At 44.0% G+C, this 25842-nt stretch overlaps 1 protein-coding gene across 1 annotated transcript in view; it reads left to right on the forward strand.

The window, feature by feature from the left end:
* Positions 1 to 11928: 11928 nt before the first annotated feature.
* LOC129693701 (ufm1-specific protease 2-like) overlaps positions 11929 to 25842 on the forward strand; it is a 35529-nt gene continuing 21615 nt past the window's right edge. Inside the window, exons 1-3 of the mRNA XM_055630485.1 lie at positions 11929 to 12132; positions 23451 to 23514; positions 25283 to 25437. Of these exons, the coding sequence (XP_055486460.1) occupies positions 25313 to 25437 (125 nt within the window). The 5' untranslated portion in view covers positions 11929 to 12132; positions 23451 to 23514; positions 25283 to 25312. The remainder of the gene's footprint in view (positions 12133 to 23450; positions 23515 to 25282; positions 25438 to 25842) is intronic.

Consider the following 25842-nt stretch of genomic DNA (forward strand, 5'->3'; position numbering starts at 1 on the left):
TGGATATTTTGAAGGCAGAGTTTGACAGATGCTTGATTACTACGGGTGTCAGGGGTTATGGAGAGAAGGCAAGAGAATGGGGTTGAGATGGAGAGATAGATCAGCCATGATTGAATGGCAGAGAGGACATGATGGGCCGAATAACCTTAGTCTACTCTTATCACTTATGACACATGGAACTGCAGATGCTGGGTGTACAACAGACAAAAAGGACACAAAGTGCTGCAGAGTTACTCCAGCACTTTGTTTTTTATTCCAGCATTTTTTTTTTTGTGTCTTATTTGGGGGTCAATGAATTGTTCACCATTTTATCATTTCATAATTTCAAGGAGGAATTTAATTGTTCCATCTGGGCCAGATGAAAAGAAAGCACTCTTGACTCTTTTAGCAATTGCAAATGTGCATTTAAATTTATTTTAGACATTGCTCAGTCCTTAGCAATCTTATTGCTGTTAGATGGTGTTTTCAGAACACACATTAAGCAAAATAAAAGCGTGTATGTTATTGTTTGCAGGTTGCCCACACAACTGGTCCCAGTTGTTGTTGTTGTTGTTGTTGTCAGCGGTGAGACCTCACAAAGATGGCGGCCTTGGCAACCGGCGGCGGTTCCCCCGGCAACGGCGGCTGGGTGAGGAGGAGGAGGCCTGAGCTGCCGCCGATCAACAGCGCTCACAATGGTAAGTCTGACCACGGCCAGCCCCTCCTTCCAGCAGCCGCCCTGAAGGCACACAAATAAGAGAAACGTTTCCAAGCAAACCTTGACCATGCACCTGCCTGTATCGTCCCTATGGCCTAACAATGTCTTAAATACTCCACGAATATGTCCTCCATATCATCACTGCTCGTTTAATTTCCCCAGTCTGTCCGCTGGCTCCATAATTATCTAAACAATTTCTTAACTACTCCACGAATATGTCCTCTATATCAGCAGTGCTCACTCGTTCAGTTTCCCCTGGCCTACAATAACCTAACAATGCTTTAAATACTCCACGTATTTCTCCAAAAGTTGCTCCTATGTGGGAGAGTCGTCCCCAGACGCTCTCCGTTGAGGGAGGGTATCCCTTTCCCTCCCCGGACTCTTCTGAGTCAACGGATTGTTTGACTTGCGGGTGGATTTTCCCGTACTGCAGGACCACCAACGGAGCTCTCCTCCTGTAACACGTCTCATAGAAACATAGAAACATAGACAATAGGTGCAGGAGTAGGCCATTCGGCCCTTCGAGCCTGCACCGCCATTCAATATGATCATAGCTGATCATCCAACTCAGTATCCAACTCAGTATCCTGTACCTGCCTTCTCTCCATACCCCCTGATCCCTTTAGCCACAAGGGCCACATCTAACTCCCTCTTAAATATAGCCAATGAACTGGCCTCAACTACCTTCTGTGGCAGAGAATTCCACAGATTCACCATTCTCTGTGTGAAAAATGTTTTTCTCATCTCAGTCCTAAAAGATTTCCCCCTTATCCTTAAACTGTGACCTTTTCACTTTTTTCACACAGAGAGTGGTGAATCTCTGGAACTCTCTGCCACAGAGGGTAGTTGAGGCCAGTTCATTGGCTATATTTAAGAGGGAGTTAGATGTGGCCCTTGTGGCCAAGGGGATCAGATTCTACCACAACCAGAGGGGCTCTAAGAGAAGGCAGGTACGGGATACTGAGTTGGATGATCAGCCATGATCATATTGAATGGCGGTGCAGGCTCGAAGGGCCGAATGGCCTACTCCTGCACCTAATTTCTATGTTTCTATGTTTCTATGACCCCTTGTTCTGGACTTCCCCAACATCGGGAACAATCTAGCCTGCCCAACCCCTTAAGAATTTTGTAAGTTTCTATAAGATCCCCCCTCAATCTTCTAAATTCTAGCGAGTACAAACCGAGTCTATCCAGTCTTTCTTCATAGGAAAGTCCTGACATCCCAGGAATCAGTCAGGTGAACCTTCTCTGTACTCCCTCTATGGCAAGAATGTCTTTCCTCAGATTAGGAGATCAAAACTGTACGCAATACTCCAGGTGTGGTCTCACCAAGACCCTGTACAACTGCAGTAGAACCTCCCTGCTCCTATACTCAAATCCTTTTGCTATGAGTGCTAACATACCATTCGTCTTCTTCACTGCCTGCTGCACCTGCATGCCTACTTTTAATGACTGGTGTACCATGACACCCAGGTCTCGTTGCATCTCCCCCTTTCCTAATCGGCCACCATTCAGATAATAATCTACTTTCATGTTTTTGCCACCAAAGTGGATAACCTCCATATCATCACTGTTCGTTTATTTTCCACAATCTGTCCACTGACCTGCAATAATCTAACTATGTCTTAAATACTGCATAAGTTTGTCCTCTTATATCATCAGTGCTCGCTCGTTTAGTTTCCCCAGTCTGTCCGCAGCCTCTACAATAATCTAACAATGTCTTAAAGACTCCACGAATATGTCCTCCATATCATCAGTGCCCGTTTAGTTTCCCCTTGCCTACAATAACCTAACAATGTCTTAAATACTCCATGAGTTTGTCCTCCATATTATCAGTGCTCTTTTATTTTCCCCAATCTGTCCACTGACTTGCAATAACCTAACAATGTCTTAAATACTCCACTACATGATGTGTAACTCGTGTGAACAGATGGCGATGGTCAGCATGATTTGATGGGCTGAAGGGCCTTCTTCCATGTTGTATGGCCAAAATTAATGATTGTAATCATGTATTGTCTTTCCGCTGACTGGTTAGCACGCAACAATGGCTTTTCACTGTACCTCAGTACACGTGACAATAAACTAAATGCAAATTCAAACCACTTTGTGATCCTACTTCGTGCCATATAGCACGAAAACAGGCTCTTTGGCCTTACTCGTCCATGCCAGGTTTTATAACTGGCCAAGAACCATTAGCCTGTGTTCAGACCATACTCCTCAATCTTTCCTAATCATGTACCAGCCTAGATGTCTTCTAAATGTTGTCGTTGTTCTAGCCTCCAGAGCTTCCAAATACGTACCATCTACTGTATGATGAAATTTGCCCCTCGGGTCCCTTTAAATCTTTCTACCTCTCACTTTCAGTGAGTCTGTGGAATTCTGTGCCTCAGAGTGCGGTGGAAGCAGGTTCTCTGGATGCTTTCAAGAGAGAGCTAGATAGGGCTCTTAAAAATAATGGAGTCAGGGGATATGGGGAGAAGGCAGGAACGGGTTACTGATTGGGGATGATCAGCCATAATCATATTGAATAGCTGGCTCGAAGGGCCGAAGGGCCTACTCCTGCACCTATTGTCTATTGTCTAATTAAACCTGTTCCTTCTAGTTCTGGACTACTCTACTATTGGAGAAAGACATGACCTTTTGCATTATCTGTGCTCAAGATTTTGATTATCTCGATGTCACCCGTCAGCCTCTTGCGCTCCAGGGATTAAAATTATATCCTTCACCTTTTGATGTTTAATGGCAACCTTCTTATAACATTGTGAACAGAACTGTATACAGTTGAACAGTGCGACCAGAACTGCATACAAATGTAGTCTCACCAACATCTTGTGCAGCTGTACCAGGACTTCCCGACTCCTGTATTTAGTACGCTTAAAGATGAAGGCAAATGTGCCAAATGCCTTCTTCACACATTATCTACCCGTTTTGCCACTTTCAGGTGACTGTACCTGTATTCCTAGGTCTCTATTCTCTATAACATTCTTCAGGGGGTCTTCCATTTTATGTGTAGTTGTTGCCCTGGTTTGACTTGCCAAAATGTAATCTCATACATTGGCAGATTTAAATTCCATCCACCATTATGGGCAGTCACGGTGGCGCAGCGGTAGAGTTTCTGCCTTACAGCGAATGCAGCGCCGGAGACACAGGTTCGATCCCGATTACGGGTGCTGTCTGCACGGAGTTTGTACCTTCTCCCCGTGATCTGTGTGGGTTTTCTCCAAAATCTTCAGTTTCCTCCCACACTCCAAAGACGTACAGGTTTGTAGGTTAATTGGCTTGGTAAATGTAAACATTGTCCCTAGTGGGTGGGTGTAGCATAGTGTTAATGTGCGGGTATCACTGGTCGGCACGGACCCTGTGGGCTGAAGTGCCTGTTTCCTTGCTGTATCTCTAAACTAAACTAAACATTCCTTGGCTCACTTCCCTAGTTGGCAGATCCTTTTGTAAACTTGGATAGCCTTCATGCCTGTCCACTATCATCAGTTCTTTACTTCATAAGGTCTAGGAGCAGAATTAGGCCAGTCGGCCCATCAATTCTACTCCACCATTTTCTTTCCCTCTCAACCCCTCTCTCCTGCCTTCACCCCATAACCCCTGACATCAATTTAGGCATAATTCTTAAATTTGCTAACTACTTTGTCATCTAAATCACTAATATAGATGACAAACAACAATCCACATTTCCCTGCAGAATATCGCTGATTACTGGCCTCCAATCAGAAAAACCAACCCTCCACTACCCCTCTCTGACTCCTTCCACCAAGCCTATGTTGAATACAGTTGGCTAGCTCATCCTGGATCCCATATGATCTAAGCTTGACCAGCCTACCACATGGGACCTTGTCAAAGATCTTACTAAGTCCATATTTGACCACCCTGTCATCTTAGAGTATTGGAGACATACAATGCGGAAACAAGCTCTTCAGCCCAACTTGTCCACACTGCCCAACAAGCCCCATCTACACTAGTCCCACCTGCCTGCATTTTGCCCATACCTCTTAACCTGCCCAATCAATTTATATGCCTAAATGTTTCAGAAACGTTGTGATAGTACCAACCTCAACTACCTCCTCTGGCAGCTCGTACCATACACTCACCACCCTTTGTGTGAAAACGTTGCCCGTCAGGTTCCTATTAAATCTTTCCCCCCTCACCTTAAACCTACGTATGTCCTCTGATTCTCGATTCTCCTACTCTTAGCAAGAGACTGTGCATCTATCCCATCCCGTCTATTCCTCTCATGATTTTATACACCTCTATAAGATCACCCCTCATTCTCTTATGCTCCAAGGAATAGAGTCCCAGCCTGCTCAACCTCTGCCTCTACCTCAGGCCCTTGAATCCTGGCAACATCCTCGTAATTCTTCTCTGCACTCTTTCCAGCTTTCCTATAACATGGTGCCGAGAACAACACAATACTCTAAATGCAGCCTCACCAACGTCTTAAATAACTGCAAAATGATCTCCCATACTCAATACTCTGACTGACGAAGGCCAATGTATTGAAAACCTTTTTGACCACCCTATCACCTGCGTAGCCATTCAAAAACCCATTCAAAAAGAGACTGTTCTTAGTGAAGTAAATTAGTCTTTAAATTATGGTTGATACAGTACAATCTGCCTAAAGTGAGGGCACGGACAGGCAGGGCTTCATGTGTCGATTTAACGCTCCCCTCCTCTCGCTATCATCTCTTTTTTTTAATGTGCCCCCTCTCCACCCCCGTGCACACCTACGTATTTATCCCTTTATCCTGCCCTAACCTCATTGCCTCCTTCTCATCTCTCAACCCCGAATAGATAATTTGCCTTTTATCCGCCAATTTTTCTTCTTTCCTCCGGCCCCTTGGTTCTCTTCCATCAACGTCCCTCATTCTGGCTTTACATTTCATTCCCCTTCTCCTCTCATCTGATACTATTTCAACTCCTCTTTACCTATAGCCTTTGTCACTTATGTCACCCGTCTACTAATCAAATCCCCTTCACCTGTATCCACCTATCACTTGCCAGGCTTTGTGCCGCCCCAACCTCTTTTCCAGCTTTCTCGTCCCTACTCCAATTGGTCTGTAGAAGAGTCCCGACCCGAAACGTCAATTGTCCATTTTTGATGTGTGAGTTTGACTCAATAGTCTGAAGAAAGGTCTCGACCTGAAACGTCACCCATTTGTTCTCTCCAGCGATGCTGCCTGTCCCGCTGAGTTACTCCAGCATTTTGTGTCCCTCCATTGATGCTGCAGCTATTTTAATTTTATTTTGATGTGAGTCTTTTTGAGTTTCTTGTATCTCATTGATTTTTTGGTGCATCGTTTTTATTGGTAATGAAGTGTTTTATTGATGCCAAATCAGAAACGTAAACATAGTGCACTGTAAATAATATGATAAACAAGAGAAAAATAAAAGTTCAGTGTGTATAGATACACATACTGACATCTGTATTACTAAAAGTCTGATCTTGACATCTTCCTGTTGTTCTGTATATTGTTTTTAGAAAAAAACCCTGCCACTTACGGCTGTGATTTTTGGCCATCTTACTCAGAGTTCCCCTCCGTTGCGCAGGACAAGAGGATTTTTCCCATCGATTAAAAAATAAACGAATACTTTGTTGTTCCGTGCCCCTTGAGGGACTATAAAACCCGGAAATGGGGTATTAGGTTGGCTGGAGGACGTCTTCGCAGTGTGAATGAGTGGTACATGTCTACTAATCTGTGAGTGATTTATACATGAAAATCTGTAAATTGGACATCGATGGTTGTTTTAATTTTAATTTTGAAATTCAGCACATTGGACAGAAAATGGTTGTTGGTGTTTTGTAATAAAGCACGATTAAAAGTCTAAACTTAATATAGACTGTATATATTTTAGATTTTACCATCTCTTGGATCCCAATGTTCAGTTTTTAGTTTTTGTTCTGACCACCAAATTCTATCGTTCAATCCAGGGTGCAAATACAAAATTCAAATGCAGTTTCATACCATTTCATGCTACTCAATAGTACCAAGAGTGTTTTACCATTGTCACCACATAAGTCCCAGAGTTCAGAACAATGTTCAAATTCATACTTGCGAGCAGCACAACTGAATAGGTAAACATAGTGCACTGTAAATAACACTTATTTTTATGATAAACAAGAGAAAAATAAAAGTTCAGTGTGTATAGATACACATACTGACATCTGTATTACTAAAAGTCTGATCTTGACATCTTCCTGTTGTTCTGTATATTGTTTTTAGAAAAAAACCCTGCCACTTACGGCTGTGATTTTTGGCCATCTTACTCAGAGTTCTCACTCCCCCATCTTGCAGAGACTGACTGAGGCACTCAACACTTCCGGGTTTTATAGTCCTCCAGAAGGGGCATGGCCTTCGGGAGAGATAATCTCAACATTTTTTAAACACTAATAACGCTTTTATTTTTCATCGATGGAAAAAATCCTCTTGTCCTGCGCAGCGGAGGGAGACTGAGTAAGATGGGCAAAAATCACAGCCGTAAGTGGCAGCATTTATTGTAAAATCAATATACAGAACACCAGGAAGTGGTCAAGATCAGAATTTTAGTAATATAGATATATGCCCCTTTTGATGAAATGGTACGTCAGATGAAATAGTCATTGAATGAGCTTGCAATCTATGGAAATTAATTGTTTATTCTTTGTTTTCTCTTAACTGTAAGTTAATTTTTTTCTTATTTCTTACCTTTTGAATTGGGTTCAAATAGAGACCTGAATTCCACGATGGCCATGTGGCATTCAGGTAGATGTGTTGGGTGAGATTGCAGATGCCATTATCTCAGAACAAAATCTGTTAATTTGAAATTGTAAATTTTTGGGGAGATAGATTGGAACAATTGGGAATATTTTTAAATTGTTTTTTTTTAAATAATGATCTATTTTTAAGGGGTCTGCCTTGTAGGGAGTTAAAGAGTGACCTCACATCCCCCACCACCCGTAGAATTCTGGATTAGTGGAAGGAATGAATAGAACACTAAAGGGTGTGGAAGTTAGTTATGACCTACAGGCCCACAGCAATGAATTAATTACATACGCAGCAATTAAGCACAACCTTGTCAGTCTTGCATTCACAGGGGTTGAAAAGACAGAAGCCACTGCCAGTTGAACACAGACACAGTCCATACTACTGGGAGACCACGTACTGATAAGGTAGTGGGATTGGACAAAATTGGGACTGTGTTGGAGGGGACTGTACCAGATGCTACTACAACACCAACCGCCAAGAAGATTGAAGATTAACCCCGTTGGAGACATCTGATACGATTGACTATAAATGGAGGAGAACCAAGAAAGGACAATGGGACTATTGACCCTACTTTTTATCCTGAGGTTGGCCCAGATGGGCTGGACTTGGGGAAACACCCCTGCATTAAGATGTCCTGATTAAGGCTGACAACTGACCTTACGTTTATAACACTGACCAAGATGGATCCATTACCACAGGTTTTTGAAGTAACCAGAAAAAGATGGCAGCTTATCCCGGAGCTACAGACCGAGCTGAAACTGATAAGAAATATGCTCACCAATGCCCAGTCTGAAAATGACCATCTCGCTTCCATCACACAGCAGCTGAAGGAGAGCAATCAGGTTGTGGAGTTGAAAAGCCTTGATTTTGGAGTGCAACTCAAGTTACAGAACCTGATTGAGGTAAATCCCAGCCGGGATCAAAGTGAGGAGCTGAGTTGGGATGGATCAGACAGCCAGTTGGCATTGATGGAGAAGGAAGAAGAATACTGGTTTCACACGCTGATGGACAACTTGGGAGAAAGAACAACTCGATTTGTGAAACGAAACTACATTAGTGATGGATGTGGTCAGACTTTCAAACAGCGGAAACACCTGTCAGTTCAACAAATGCGCCATACTGGAGCACAACCTTTGCAGGGTGAAGTTTGTGGTTTCCAGTGCAGGCAAAGAGCATCCTTGAAATATCATATGACCAGGCACAAGGCAGAAGCTGAACTTGAATTTGCTTGTGACCAACATGAGAAGCTGTTCGAGAAGGCTCACAATTTGAATGTTCATATGACCATGGTTCATCCCTTGACCCAGAATACAGATAAAAACAAACATATTGAAATTGAATCAAGTCAGCTAACTTTGGAAACATTAATTAAGCAGGGACCCAGTTAATAGTTATTCAACAGCTAAATGACGAGTAAAGAATCTTGCACTCTTTTTCAATGTCAGCAAGATACAAAGGATTAACATGAATAAATATAATCAATTCAGGCTCACCTAAATAGGTAGAGAAAAGGAAAGGTTAGTGTGGAGAATATAGTTCTGAGCATTATAGCACACAAGTTCCAGAGGCAAAGTCCAATGTCTGCAATGGGGTAGAGGTGCATCAGGCAGAATCCTAGTAATTGGAAGGACTGTTCAGAACTCTGATAACAGAGGGGAAGAAGCTAGTTGGTGTTGTGGTGAGGCAGGATTCAACTTTGCCACAGTTACATTCTGGACATGCATTCAAGTCGCAGCGTTGTTTTGAATGAGAGACAGTGCCCATCCAGTAGAAATTAGGACTCATTGGAGGAAGTTCTGGATGGTTCAATAACCCTTTCACCTCGGAATGGAACAGTGACTGAAAATGGTGAGGGTGATAATGTTGCGAAGCATCAACCTGTCCCAGTGTTAGCATACTTTCAGCCTTGTACATGCAGTGGAGCCACTTCACTGTCAGTGAATGTGGACAACTGAAAATCCCCATTGAAGAAATATATGTTCTTGTGCTCAGATCCTGAATATACAGAGTGCTCTTGGAAATAAGTTCAGGTACAAGATGCAACTCAACCATTAAATGTGGGGGAAAAAATCAGTTAAGTGCAATGAGGCATCTATAAGTTCTATAAGAAATGATGTTGTGGATGGACTGGAGTCCAGTGATCTTTCTGAAAGGTATTTATCAAGTGAAGATCACAGCGAAATAAAAGTTAAGAATGGTTCTTCAGATGAGTCTTTTCAACCATATTGGAAGAAGAAGAGTAAGTTACCAGTTAAGAAGTACAATATTAAGGATGTGAAGAAACAATCTGGACAAAAACGTGGCGGGAAACCAAAGTCACACTTGGAAAGGGAAGATTTCCCCACCGTGTATCGATGTCAGTATAAGGGTTGCTGTGCTGTTTACAGAGGAGTTGAGGGACTTAAGAAACATATAAAAGAGCAGCATGAAGAGGTGCGTGAAAGACCTTGCCCCCACCCAGTTTGTAACAAGGTGCTTCTGATTGATCGCTACCTACAGCACCATGTAAAGCTGATCCATACAGAAGAAAGAACATCTTTACAGATCAGAGGAAGTGCAAAGCCTTTGGTCACAACTTCAGGACGACAAACCACATTTGATCAACAACCTTGAAGCATTTTGAGGTCTATTGTATGACCAAGCGTCCAGCGAGAGAGAAGCTGAACATTTTGAAACAGAAGGACCTCTTGAAAGAGATTATGCATCACCCTATCCAGGAAGACAATGACTCAGACCTGGTGGACAATCAGTGTGATGCCAATCAGGACATTGATGAGGATGGCAAAGATGGAGTTTCTGATGAGAAGGCCAATTGCCGTTTTGTTCCCAACCCTGACCAGATCGATGCCGATGGTGACAGCAGAGGAGATGTCTGTAAGGACTTTGACAACATCCCAGATATCTATGATGTGTGCCCTGAGAACAGCGCCATCAGTGAGACTGACCTGACGAAGTTCCAAAGGGGACGATGCAGATCGTTCCTAACTGGGTAGTGCGCAACAAGGGTTACTGCAGACGGCCAACTCTGACCCTGACCTTACTGTCGGATTTGAGGAGTTCAACGCCATCAACTTCAGTGGCACCTTCTACATCAACACAGACCACAAGCTAAGCCTGCTTTGTCTTTGGCTTTCAGTGCAGTGGCCGCTTCTAAGTGGTGATGTGAAAGTAGGCCACCCAAACCTACTGGGAAGAGAAACTGTCCAAACCCATGGATACGCTGGCGTCTAGCTCAAGGCGGTGAACCCCCATGGGTTGAGAGGGGGGGCGGGGTGGGGGGGGGACATTTGTGCAACGATCTACGATGAGAATGGCAATACCCTCTGACAGGTGAGAACTGTTGTAGACCCTAAACAAGCTTCATCAGGATGGTTGTCATTGAAGAGAGTGAGAACTGGTTGCCTTACCAGTGGTTTAATGTACTTTGGGGTACTATTGAACTGGTAGCCATACCTTTGGTCTGGTGGACTTTGGGGTACTGTGATACATTATGGCTCTATCATTCTGCTAATCATTGCTCTAATACTTGCGACCATTATGTGTACCTACCGAGGACTGTGAATGTTATCATGTTTGATAAAAAGGAGGGAATAAAAGCTAATAATCAAATCTAATAGTCAAATCTAAAATGAAGTTGTTCCTCTAAAAAAGCATGGTCTAGCAGGACAAAAGAATGGCTCGGTGCCAAGTCTGAATGACTTTGTAAATTATATGGAACACAATATGGAGGACGGGTTGTCTTTTCCATGAAGACATTAAGATGGCAGCCTGCAGTAATAAAATGTGCTTCATTCAAGGTCATAAAGAAGCCAAGATTGAAAAAATAGCTGACGCTCCAGAGATCAGTAATAACTTGTCATTGGGTGAGCTTGATTTGGACCCTGCTTTCCTATATTCTGAAAGGCCATAAAATCTTTCAGTCATGCCATATTCAGACCTGGTAGGAGTGTTTTACTGATAAGAAAAATGTATAATTGTGCTAACTTTCCTTTGTTCTGTGAGTGGAGCCCGAGAAGCACTGAGCAACGTTTGTGCTCATTGTAGATCGCCACTCCCGTCTGACGAATCAATTAAAGATTGCCATGGTTTACCTTTAACAGTTTGTGTTGCTGTCTGCTTTTTAAGAAACAAACTTTGACAGGTGGGCCGAAGGACCTGTTTCCATGGTGTATCTCTATACTACAAAAGAAAAAGAAAAAACAAAATTACATTTATTTTAAAGTGAACCCCTTACATCTGCAAGCTATGTCCTCTGGTATTTGATATAACCTTTCTGGAGAAAAAGGTTCTGACTGTCTACCCTATCTATGTCTCTCATAATTTTATACATTTCTGTCAGGATTCTCTGGCATTCCAGAGATAACAATTCAAGTCTGTCCAACCTCTCCCTGTAGCTAATACCCCCCTAATCCAAGCATCCCTGGATTCACTTTGACCTGTGTGATGTAAGCAATAACTTTATATTTAATAACACTTGTATGTTTTTTTTTTTAACACAGCACGGATAATTAAATTAACCTTTTTGGACGTCATAAAAAATCTGATTCCTAAGGTGAACTCGGAGGCTTTCTCCCTAACCAGTCGTGGTAGCTCGCTCATAATTTGGCCAACGAGCCATACCTCGACACACCCCGTAGAAATTAACGATGAGACCGAATGTGGAAAAATCTTACAATTTGTTAAGTAAGTAGCAGATGAAAATGTAGTCATTACTTGTGCCAATCATAATGTCATAAGTGATAGGAGCAGAATTAGACCATTCGGTCCATCAAGTCTACTCAACCATTCAAACATGGCTGATCTATCTCTCCCTACTAACTCAAATTCTTCTGCCTTCTCCCCATAACCCCTGACACCTATTCTAATCAAGAATAGTAAGATTAAACGAGAACTTACCAGTTTGAAGTTCGATCTTGATTTTACGAGGAGTTACGATGAGCGATTACGTGAAGAAGGGCCGTCCGTCTGCGCGTGCGTCAATTTTCAAAGCAGCGGTGTTAAATCACAGATAAAAAGAAGACCTGAGAATAATAAGATTGTGAAGAAACTAGAATTTCCATATGACCTATCTGATAGTATAGTATGAGGGTGGGAGCGGTGGGCACATAATCGCTCATCGTAACTCCTCATAAAACCAAGATCAAACTTCAAACTGGTAAGCTCGTTTAATCTTACTATTTTACTTCGGAGTCACGTGAGTGACTACGTGAAGATTTCAAAGCTCTGTGATTTTACGCCGGTTACGAATCCAGGCGTCACACACTGAATGGATTGACCATGGATGCGTGTAATCATTAAAGCATTCAGACATTACGTAGTTAAGTAAAGAAACGGATGCTTTAAGTGAAAGAAAAGTTTTTTAAAAAGTTACCCCTCCCAACCTTGGGGGGGAAACTAAGGGACAGAACTTAAAATGGTACGTGCAAACAGTCCGGTTATGGGTTTGTTATAAAACCGGTGGAAAGTTATTTCATTCGTCCATCCTGCAGCCACTAGGATGTCGTCAAGGGGCACGTCCATAGTTCTTGCTGCCGACGTAGATGCAGCCCTGGTGGAGTGAGATTTAACCATATAAATGTTTACTCCTGCTACCGCCATTACCTCTTTTGACCATCTGGAGATGGTTTGAGTTGACACCTTTTGGTGTGGTTTTTTTATGGCTGATGAGGACTGATTGTTCTGAGCCTCTGAGGTTCTCCGTAACTCCCAGATAGTGGTGTTAGTATGTTACCACCCACACAACCGTTGGTCCTCTGGACATGCCAATAACTCGATCTCCATCCCTGGCATTCCTGGCCTGCTCTGTTTATCAGGTTCCTGATTAGGAATGTTATGTTGTTCATATTGGTGGTCAAGTAGTCCAACCGTAGCTTTTGCAGTGTCTGGACTCTTTGTCAGCATACCACCTTCAGGGTTAGTTATAGGCGGTCCCCACTGTCAAAGTAGGGTTTGTACCACGCTCACATCCCATGTGTCAGTGTACCTTGGCCTTGGAGGTCTTAAATTGTAAATTCCCTTCATGAATTCTGTTGTAAAGGGGTGCGTTCCTATCGAACTGTGCCCTGCTTCCAGCATCAGATTGAAGGAGAGTGCGCCTCTGGCACTATAGATGCACTATAACTTAGTTTATAGTTATAGTACAGTTGATAAGAACTCCAAGACATCCGTTATCCAAACTGTGTTGTATTTGTTCGGACAGTCCTATGCCTTGAAACGGCCTCCTCAGAATCTGCAGACCAACAAGTTATACGTTCATGTAGTGGATGATTGCTCCCTGTAACCGGGTTCACTAGGAGATCCCTGCTCTTGGGTACAGCCATTACTGGCTGGACTATAATTCCCAAGGTTTTTGGGGACCAGGCTTGATTAGGCCAATCTGGCACTACCAATATGCCTGTGGCTTAGTCTTGCTTGATTTTTGTCAAGCATCGGTTTGTGAGACAAATTGGCGGAAAGCATACATAAACATTTCTCCCCAATTGAGGGAGAAAGCATCCACTGCCTTGCTCCTGGATCCAGCTCGCAGGCCACATATCTGGGTAACTAATGGTTAGTCTAGATGCAAACGGATCAACATCTGGTATGCCAAATTGTGTAGTTATTTTGTTAAATACGGTCTGATTCAACATCCATTCTGTGTTGTTATCAAACATTCGTGATCCAACATCTGTCACCGTGTTATATCTACCTCGTAGATTTCCCAAATATTCTTCTCGATACACCAGTGCCAAATGAGGTTCGACAATCTGTCGTAAGATACAGATTTTACACCACCCTTGTTAATGGATATATGCCACCGCAGTGGTGTTATCAATCTGAATTTGAATAAGCACTGGTTGCATATCGCTCCAGAGAACCTTGAGTCCATATTGTGCCCCCAACAATTCTGGGTAATTGATTCCATGTTTTGGGGAATTACAGACTCCTGCTCATTCCATCTGCCCCCACAGCTTTAGACTGTGTTGGTGTCTCCCCATCCTTAGCCGCTTGCATAGGTCTGAAGAACCCTCGATGGCTTTCGAGCAAAATTTCCCTGAGCTGTCTCCCATTTGTTATCCACCATAGTTATTCAACAATGGCCTCTGCTGGCAATCCATAGTTTGCCAATTCGGCCTGCATGTAATCTGAGTGTTCGTTCCTTTGCTTGCTGTAAGTTCTGGTAATGCAAAGGCCCGTACTGCTGGGAATGCAGCTACTATTTGCCAATTACACTCGCTGTTTGCCTGATAGATGGCTAGAATTTGACTATCAGGTCATTGCAGGCTTAATTAATATTGTCGTTTGCCCCTAGGCAAAGTCACCAACATATTTACTGTTTTTGATAGTAAATTCTAGGTAATCAATTACCCTTGTAGGTGTCAATTTTGATTTAACTGGATGGATGAGGTAACCAATTCTTTCAAACAGGGTTTTGGTTTGCTTGACTGATGCTTCTGCCAATTCTTGGTGACTCCAAAATGAAAATGTCCTCCAAATATGCCATTACTATGTGGTTTTGAGACCTTTGTAGTCCCAGAATTGGTTTCCGTAGTTTAGTCAATAGTCTAGGAGCTGATGTCAACCCATTTGGCAGAGCCATGCCATCCAGTTAAACTTCAAATATCTCCTGTTCTTAATGAATAGACACCGAATAGTATGCGTATTTGAGGTCGATGCATGCCATGTGACCATTTTATAGGAAGCTCCTACAAAGCAGTTGTTAGACCATAACAAAAATTGCTGTTTCTAAAAGTCTGTACTGCACAAATGAGTTAAACCTGGATGAAGTGACATCCTCCATCTGTCACCTGTCCTGGAAGGCAATCCTGCCCAAAATACTGGGCCTGCCTTGAAGACAATTCCGGTCCGAGTTCCAAGTCTGCTTGGAACCTATGTATGTTGTGCAGTAAAAAATAATCACATGTTGTTATTTGTTTTTTAAAACCAGATCTGAAATTCATGTTATTGTCATTTTGAACAAAAACACAAGAGTAAAATTACCAACATGTAACTGGTCCACAATCCCTTGTTTCAGTAAACCCAGACCCACCTACCTCCATGGCTACCGGTGGTCTTGTGGTAAGCCCAAAGGCCCCTGATGCGGGTTCCTTTTCTCTCCTTGATTGGGAGTTGGACTGGTAGGAAGTGTGGATTCCATGTTTCTCCTGACCTCTGCTTGGGTCTTTTTTTTCCGTGCCCAGCTTTCAAACTACCACCGGCTTCAGTGAACTGCTTACCCCCTATGGAGGTATGGGGTGTGTTGTCGCCTACTGATGAAGTTTGCTTGTCGTTGGTACCTTGATTGGTCCGACAGTTTTTGCTTCCTTCTTCTGGTCTTACCTGAAGAGAGGATTCAGCGGCTGGTTTCTCCAAAGTCATCCTGATAGCGCTGTTCCCTTGCCGGCATTTGTGCGGGTATTCTGCCAACTGCTGTCCCTTGAGGCCATATGCATGTGCTTCAGTATGTTCATACTTTAATTCAAGATCAGTTACCTACTGATCTCGAAATCAAATTTTGTTTGAATGTTATGTGAGGTTCAAATGACAAATAAATGGCATTGTATAGTATTGTAATTCAAGATCAGTTACCTACTGATCACTCACACTCCTCTCCATTGAGAGTGAGATTTGTAGGTAGCCCTGAAAACAGGTGCTGCCGCAGGCCCCTGAGGATACCTGCGCTGACATGGCCCCTCCAGCGGGCCTAAATAAGATTCTTGCTTTGGGTCAGACTGAAACTGACCATGAATGCTCCTCTCCTCAGAGCAGGAGACATTTTCTAGATCTCTATCTATGGAAGCACCCAGTGGAACCTGGATGATTGCAGAAGTATTTCTTTTCTTTTGTGCTTATTATTTATTTTATGTAAAGCTTTTTGGTGCTAGTTAACTTAAACAGTGCTATATAAGTAAAAGTTACTTACTTACTTCCTTTCTTCTGCTTCTCCCTGTGAAGGTTACTCCCCCCCCCCTGCTTTTGTACTCTGATTCAGAGTGGTTTCTTCCATATGTACTTCCCCCTCCAATGGGGAAGACATTGGGTTGCCCCATTATGCGAGGCTCCCGGTACTACCTGCTGCTGTAGGCCCCGGGCTGACACAGCTCTCTCCTTATAGCAGGTCATTGTTGGAGCAACTTCTCCAAACGTTGCTCCTATGTGGGAGAGTCGTCCTCAGACGCTCTCCGTTGAGGGAGGGTATCCCTTTCCCTCCCCGGACTCTTCTGAGTCAACGGGTTGTTTGACTTGCGGGTGGATTTTCCCGTACTGCAGGACCACCAACGGAGCTCGTCCTGCAACAAGTCTCATGTTTCTATAGAAACATAGAAAATAGGTGCAGGAGTAGGCCATTTGGCCCGTCGAGCCTGCACCGCCATTCAATATGAGCATGGCTGATCATCCACATCTAACTCCCTCTTAAATATAGCCAATGAACTGGCCTCAACTACCTTCTGCGGTAGAGAATTCCAGAGATTCACCACTCTCTGTGTGAAAAATGTTTTCCTCATCTCGGTCCTAAAAGATTTTCCCCTTATCCTTAAACTGTGACCCCTTGTTCTGGACTTCCCCAACATCGGGAACAATCTTCCTGCATCTAGCCTGTCCAACCCCTTAAGAATTTTGTAAGTTTACATAAGATCCCCCCTCAATCTTCTAAATTCTAGCGAGTACAAACCGAGTCTATCCAGTCTTTCTTCATATGAAAGTCCTGACATCCCAGGAATCAGTCTGGTGAACCTTCTCTGTACTCCCTCTATGGCAAGAATGTCTTTCCTCAGATTAGGAGACCAAAACTGTATGCAATACTCCAGGTGTGGTCTCACCAAGACCCTGTACAACTGCAGTAGAACCTCCCTGCTCCTATACTTAAATCCTTTTGCTATGAGTGCTAACATACCATTCGCCTTCTTCACTGCCTGCTGCACCTGCATGCCTACTTTTAATGACTGGTGTACCATGACACCCAGGTCTCGTTGCATCTCCCCCTTTCCTAATTGGCCACCATTCAGATAATAATCTACTTTCCTGTTTTTGCCACCAAAGTGGATAACCTCACATTTATCCACATTATACTGCATCTGCCATGCATTTGCCCACTCACCCAGCCTATCCAAGTCACCTTGCAGCCTCCTAGCATCTTCCTCACAGCTAACTTTTATTTTTATTTTTATTTTTATTTAACCTTTATTTAACCAGGAGAAGTCTCATTGAGATTAAAAATCTCTTTTACAAGAGAGTCCTGGCCAAGACAGGCAGCAGCACAGTTCCACAGTTACAGACAATAATTTAAAAACAACAGAGAACATATAAATAGAGTCACAGTCAGAACATCATCAAACAAAGCATGTACAGACAAAAGAGCCAGCTTCAACATCATTAAGAAAGGATTTAAATCTGTTTATAGAAACCAGCTCCTTAAGTTTCAGTTCATTCTGCAGCTGGTTCCATGCGAAGGGAGCAGCATAACTAAATGCCCTTTTCCCCAGTTCAGTACGGACTTTAGGTACAGTTAGTAAGGACAAGTCCTCAGAGCGGAGCTGATAAGTTCCTGTGCTTTTTCGAATTACATACTTCTGCAGGTATGAAGGAAGAACAACGAGGATAGTCTTATAAATAAGGATATGCCAATGATGGAGTCTGCGGGTGGACAGGGCAAACCATCCAACTTGAGCGTACAAAGAGCAGTGGTGCGTGAGGGTTTTAAAATTAGTAACAAATCTCAGTGCTCAGTGGTAGACCGTGTCCAAAGACTGTAGGCATTTTGAAGATGCATTCATATATAAAACATCACCACAGGTGGGACTAAGGGGAAAAAAATTTGTTCGGCATGGACTTGTAGGGCCGAGATGGCCTGTTTCCGTGCTGTAATTGTTATATGGTTATATAGTCCAACACAGACATAAACGTTGCAGCAACAAGTTTTTTTTTGGCTTCAAAAGAAATACAAGATTTGTTTCTAAAGTAAAAATCTAATTTTATCTTTAGTTTTTTCACAAGTTGCTGGATATGAGATCTAAAAGAGAGAGAATCGTCAATTATAATTCCCAGATATTTATATTGAGACACAGATTCAATCACAGAGCCCTGCAAAGTGGTGATAGGAGGGAGGTCCGAGGGCTTTGATTTAGCTTTAGTGAACAGCACGAGCTTTGTCTTGTCAGCATTTAAAACAAGTTTTAAATCACACAGGTTACGTTGCACAGTGTTAAAAGCAGTTTGGAGCTGACAGAGAGCCTGATTTGGGGTAGATGCAGAGCAATATATCACTGTGTCGTCAGCATAAAAGTGAAAATTTGCGTTCGGAGCTTTATGATCTAGACTATTAATATAAATAGTAAATAATAAAGGTCCTAAAACCGATCCCTGTGGCACACCCTTGGATACATTAAGAGAGCTAGAAGTAATACCACTGGGATCTGCCTGATAGATAGTTTTTAAACCAACAGTCAGATGTGTTAACACTGCCCCCCAGCTTCGTGTCATCCGCAAACTTGGAGATGTTGCATTCAATTCCCTCATCCAAATCATTAATATATATCGTAAATAGCTGGGGTCCCAGAACTGAGCCTTGCGGTACCCCACTAGTCACTGCCTGCCATTGTGAAAAGGACCCGTTTACTCCTACTCTTTGCTTCCTGTCTGCCAACCAGTTCTCTATCCACATCAATACTGAACCCCCAATATCGTGTGCTTTAAGTTTGTATACCAATCTCTTATGTAGGACCTTGTCGAAAGCCTTCTGAAAGTCCTGATATAACACATCCACTGGTTCTCCCTTATCCACTCTACTAGTTACATCCTCGAAAAATTCTATAAGATTCGTCTGACATGATTTACCCTTCATAAATCCATGCTGACTTTGTCCAATGATTTCACCACTTTCCAAATGTGCTGCTATCCCATCTTTAATAACTGATTCTAGCAGTTTCCCCACTACCGACGTTAGACTAATTGGTCCGTTTTCTCTCTCCCTCCCTTTTTAAAAAGTAGTGTTACATTAGCTACCCTTCAATCCTCAGGAACTACTCCAGAATCTAAAGAGTTTTGAAAAATTATCACTAATGCATCCACTATTTCTGGGGCAACTTCCTTAAGTATTCCGGCCTTTAATCCATTCAATTTACCTAACACCACTTCCTGGCTAACCTGGATTTCACTCAGTTCCTCCATCTCATTTGACCCCCGGTCCCTCTGCTATTTCCGGCAGATTTTTTATGTCTTCCTTAGTGAAGACAGAACCAAAGTAGTTATTCAATTGGTCTGCCATGTCCTTGTTCCCCATGATCAATTCACCCATTTCTGACTGCAAGGGACCTACATTTGTTTTAACTAATCTTTTTCTCTTCACATATCTATAAAAGCTTTTGCAATCAGTTTTTATGTTCCCTGCCAGTTTTCTTTCATAATCTATTTTCCATTTCCTAATTAAGCCCTTTGTCCTCCTCTGCTGGTCTCTGAATTTCTCCCAGTCCTCTGGTAGGCTGCTTTTTCTGGCTAATTTGTACGCTTCGTCTTTTGTTTTGATACTATCCCTGATTTCCCTTGTTATCCACGGATGTACTACCTTCCCTGATTTATTTTTTTGCCAAACTGGGATGAACAATTGTTGTAGTTCATCCATGCAGTCTTTAAATGCCTTCCATTGCATATCCACCGTCAACCCATTAAGAATCAATCGCCAGTCTATCTTGGCCAATTCACGTCTCATACCCTCAAAGTTACCTTTCTTTAAGTTCAGGACCCTTGTTTCTGAATTAACGATGTCACTCTCCATCCTAATGAAGAACTCAACCATATTATGGTCACTCTTGCCCAAGGGGCCACGCACAACAAGACTGCTAACTAACCCTTCCTCATTACTCAATACCCAGTCTAGAATAGCCTGCTCTCTCCTGCCGGTTCAGCTGCTGGCGCTGTGACGGGAAACACCGTCGCCCGCTACTGGGAAATGCTGCGGTCTTCGGCAGCCGACTTCCCCGCGGACTGTATCCTCGACATCTGGGCCCTGAAACTACAAAAAGTTTTAAGCCGAAAGAACGCAGGTAAGTGATTCAACTTTCCTTACCTGCCCATCCTAACGGCCTGGGAGGACGCAGTGCCTCTCCAGTCCGTCGCGCGTTGCGTTCAGACGTAATGATGCGCACGCAGACGGACGGCCCTTCTTCACGTAGTCACTCACGTGACTCCGAAGTAAAATCTACAATATCTCTGCCTTAAAAAACATCCATTGACTTTGCCTTCACAGCCTCCTTCTTGGCAAAGAATTCTTCAGATTGACCACAGATTGACTAAAGAAATTCCTCCATATCTCCTTCCTAAAGGTATGCCTTTTAATTCTAAGGCTCTGACCTCTAGTCCTAGAGTCTCCCACTAGTGGAAACATCCTCTCCACATCCACTCCATCCAAGCCCCCTCACCACTCGGTAAGTTTCAATGAGGTCCCCCCTCATCTAAACTCTAGGTCGAGTGCCACCAAACGCTCGTTACATGTTAACCCATGTACTTGTTAATCCAGGATCATTCTCGTAAACCTCCTCTGTGCCCTCTCCAGAGCCAGCACATCCTCCCTCAGATATAGTGCCCAAAATTGCTCACAATATAATATTTGTGAAATTCTTTGGTGATTGCACGGTGGTCATTCCGATTTTAATACCGTTTGTGGCGTGAATGGTTCATTTGTATTTTCATATTTGATGTTTCGGCCCGGAACGTTGCCTATTTCCTTCGCTTCATAGATGCTGCTGCACCCGCTGAGTTTCTCCAGCACTTTTGTCTACTTTCATATTTGTTCACTCTTTTCAAACATTAGGTACAATGACACAATTAAGATCCTTGCATCTCATAAGTTCATTATGGGGGGGTAGAATAGGGGAGAGGTTATTCCCACAACCTCCCCCTCGCCTTCTCCCTCTCCCTCTCCCTCTCCCCCAGTCTGGAAAGGCCACGCTGAGGACCCGCTGGGTGTCATTTTGATGCCAGTCAAGTGCAAGGCAAGTGGGGGCACTTTATTTTTTTGTTACAAATATCAATAATTTCCCCCTATTCCATCCCCCCCCCCCAAAATGAAAACCGGAGGCAGGCGCCTTCCTGAGCCAATCACACCATCACTCCCCCACAAGGAAAATTCTGGAATTTACCGCGGCAATCAATCATCCACACATGGGGGGGGGCGATCACCTCCCCCATCATATTTATTCTATCCCCACAATGAAAAACCTCCTCCCAAGAAATCTTGTTTTTTTTAAATGAGATTAGCGATCTCAGATTTGCTGCTAAATGAGATTCCATTGTGATGTACCCATTCCGCCAGCGCAACCCATTCCCCAACGCAATAATCACCCAGAGCCCCCAACTGCGCAGGTGCGGCTCATACACTCCCTCCCCCTCATCTTCACCCTCCCTCTTCTCTCCCCTCTCCTCCTCCCCTCCTCCACTCCCTCCCTCACCTCTCCCTCCCTCTCCTTCAAATGTGATCCCATTGTGATTGGAGGACTGTGAGATGCCATTGTGACGTCATAGCTGGAAACTGCCAGAAAACTGTCACAGCAGTCACACTTATTCTTCTCATAGTGGGTTTTTTTAAACTTTTAAATGTCAATAACTTGTGAAATATAACATCAACCTGCACAAAACCTTATAGGAACGGCCACGGGACAAAGGTGAGTAAGGTGGTGCAAAGGTTTGAGTGCTACTGTGTACCGCTTTGTCGTGGGTCAATTATCACACACATATCACATACAGCCCGCGGCTGGAGCCCAGGTCGGCACCACGGAGGCGTGAAGTGGGGCATCTACTGAAGTGAGGCCTCGACTGCAGCGGCAGTGGAGTCTCGCAATGATGGGGCCTCGGTGGAGGAGAAGCCTCGCGGCGGCGGCGAAGCCTCGCAGGTCGACCCGCGGTTGATGGTCAATGAGAGCGTGGAGAACCACCGTGAGGGTGGCGCCACTCCTCCACCATGGCGGCCTCCAGCCAATTGACAGCGGACGCGGCCAATCAGTGTGGTGATGGTCCCGTCCCGGCGACGCCCCTTCCTGAGTGACAGGAGAGGAGACCAATCTGCGTGGCGGCGACTGACAACAATATGCGCATGCGCGGTTTTTATGATATTTAAACCTCGATAACCTTTACAATATACCATCGATCGGAACGAAACTTATTGCACTTGCAGCACAGGAGAATCACCATCGCGTACCATTTCTGCGCAAATAGAAATCCCCGCAAACCGGAAGAGCACAAGATCAGAGTTTTAGTTATTAACTGGACTAATTGGGTCCCGTTGGGTCCCTGTCACACAGGTGGGTTGGTCCCCCAACGCAACTCGTTCCCCTATGCAATATTCCACCACTCACCCATTCCCTCAATGCAACCTGTTCCCCCAACGCAATATTCCACCACTCGTGCCTATCCCCTTCCATCAAATCCACCCCTCCCTGTCACCCTCTCCCTCTTCTCCCCCCTCTATCCCATTGTGCCGATCACCCCGGACCTCTTTTACCCCCCCTCCCTACCCCCCCTGCACTCCACTACCCCTCTACCCAATTCCCTCCATCTCTTTCCTCCCTCCCTCGCTCTCTCCCCCCCCCGCTCCTTCCCTCCCACATTCCTCTCTCCCCCTACCTCATCCATCCCTCCCCTCCCTCCCTCATCCCCCTCCCTCCCTCATCCCTCTCTCCCCCTACCTCCCTCATCCCCCTCTCTCCCCTTCCCTCCCTCATCCCTCTCTCCCCTATCCCTCCTCCTCCCTTCCTCATCCTTCTGTCCCCCTTCTTCCCCCTTCCCCCTCCCTCCGTCTTCTCTCCCCCCTCACCCCTCCCCCCCCCCACCCCCCGTGCTGTGGGCCGAACTCCCTCTCTCCGTATCACACCGTTTTTGCGCAAATAGAAATCCCCGCAAACCGGAAGAGCACAAGATTAGAGTTTTAGTTATGTATAGATAGATAGATGGACTAATATTAATTTGAGGTCATGTGTAGTCATGTGCTACTTGTATACTACCATGCCATATTTTGCTTATTTTTATTTCAGGGTTGAGTCCAATCCGCATCTTGAAACTATTTTCAAAAAAAGATCTACAAAGATTGAACCTCTGGTAAATGTGTTTTTATATTGCAAACATTTTATAAGCCTATATTTTAACTTTTTCTGTTGAGGTTGTCTTGTTTTTGGTGATGATGAAAAATGCTCAATGATTTTACAATAGACAGTCAACTTTTGTTTTTAGTAGTATATTATATTATATTATATTAAGGCCAAGTTACCAAAGTACCACTGTTTAAACAAAGGGTTTAAGTTCAGAGATAGAGCAAGTCCGCGCCAACCAATGATCACGATCAATGATCAATTATCTACAAAAGTGGGAGTGGTGGCGCCTAACGGCAGCAGCTCGACTACAGTCGTCTGTCTTTTTTTATTTTTGTCTTGTTAAATGTATGTCTTGAGTTAGTTTTTATTATTTTTTTTAGCTGTGTATATGTGGGGGGTGGTGGGGGGAACCGTTTAAATCTCTTCCCTGTGCGGAGACCCGACTATTCCCTGTCGGGTCTCGGATGTCGTTGGGCCTAACATCGTGGAGCCGGCGGCGACCTCCAGCCGAGACTAACCTGACGGCTCCAGTTGCAGAGCCTGCGGAACTGAGATCGCGGAGCTGGCCAACTTCAGAGCGGGAAGAGCTGTGGTGGCGTGCGGCTGCGACCCGACATTGGAGTTCGGAGACACCGGCCGCAGACCCGGTGGACGGGAACATCGGGAGCTCCAAGTCCCTGGTGGGAGACCGCTTTTTCGAGATGCGCAACAGCGACTTCTCCCGCTGGAATCGCGGGTTTAAAGGACATGGAGCCGGGGCCTAACATCGCCCGGCGTGGCTTAGACGGCCTCAGGACTTACCATCGCCCGCCGGAGGCTTTAACATCGGAGCCCCAGTTCGCCTCGACAGTGCAGTTGGACTGCTGGACCATGGGAGAAGGAACAAAGGGAAGAGAGAAAGACTTTGCCTTCTATCACAGTGAGGAGATGTTGGAGACTCACTGTGATGGATGTTTATGTAAACTGTGTTAAGTGTGGGTCTTGGATTGTTTGTAATGTAAAAAAAACTGTAGAAATTATATTTCGTTCAAAGCTAGGTTTGAATGACAATAAATCTTATCAAATCAAATCAAATCAAATTAGGAATAATCAATAATCTTACCTGTACGTCTTTGGGGTGTTGGAGAAAACTGGAGCAGAGGGAGAACGTACAAACTCCAGCACTCCAACAATACAGCCAGTACCCGTGGTCAGGACCAAACCTGGGTCTCTGGCATGGAAACGTAGAAAATAGGTGCAGGAGTTGGGCACTCGGCCCTTCGAGCCAGCACCGCCATTCAATATGATCATGGCTGATCATCCAAAATCAGTAACTCCATTCCTGCTTTATCCCCATATCCCCTGATTCTGTTAGCCCTAGGAGCTATATCTAACTCACTCTTGAAAACATCTAGTAAATTGCCCCCCACTGCCTTCTGTGCAGCTTTGAGGCACCAACTCTACCCCTGCGCCATCGAGCTGCCCTGAGAGGAAATGTATGAATGGAGGAAGAGGCATTTAAGGGGATAATTTTAGAAATCAGAGTCTGGGCTCCATCTACCAGTGATGAAAATATGAAGTTTTAGAATGACGAAGGGAAGGAATTCGATGAGCACAATTCTTTATATAGGATTAATGAAGGGAGGAAATTAGAGATTAGTAAACTATTAAATTTGTTAAACTGAGTGATAGAACACATCCTAATTTGCTTTCTTCTCCTATTTCTTTACAAAATGTATCCATCATTGCAACCTTCAATAACTCAACATTCTTACCTAACTGTTTTTAACTTTCAGAGAGTCATAAACCTACATTTTGTGTTTGATATGGGAAAGGTTGAAGATATAGGAAATCTATTTATAGTGCATGACAAGAAATCGCGTGCTTACTACAATATGATTCTTCCTATTGACGTGGTAGTGTTTGCTCAGCCAGAGAAACCATGGAAACAGTACGTATTGTCCTGAATTTTAAATGCTTTTAAATCGATTTTTGTGTATCAGCAATGTTGATAAAACAACATCTTCTTGCGTTTGAGGATAGCAGAGGTTATGTCACGCCCTCCAGGCGCTGTGGCCAGTTCAATGTGCTTTGGTCGAGGGCCGTGATGTCTACCCCTCCACTAGGGGGGCGGAGGACAGCGCAGTCGAAAATGATGTGCTGCACTGTTTGCTGGTCTGTTCCACACCAGCATGAATTCTCAACTTGTGGTTCCATTGCATCCTGAGGTAGAAATTCAAATCTGGTTGCAGGCATAGTGAGACCACACCTGGAATGCCCTAGTAAAGACCACACCTGGAGTATTGTGTGCAGTTTTGGTCCCCTAATTTGAGGAAGAACATTCTTGCTATTGAGG

Source organism: Leucoraja erinacea, chromosome 3 (genome assembly GCF_028641065.1).
Source record: "Leucoraja erinacea ecotype New England chromosome 3, Leri_hhj_1, whole genome shotgun sequence".
In the NCBI taxonomy this organism is placed as follows: domain Eukaryota; kingdom Metazoa; phylum Chordata; class Chondrichthyes; order Rajiformes; family Rajidae; genus Leucoraja; species Leucoraja erinaceus.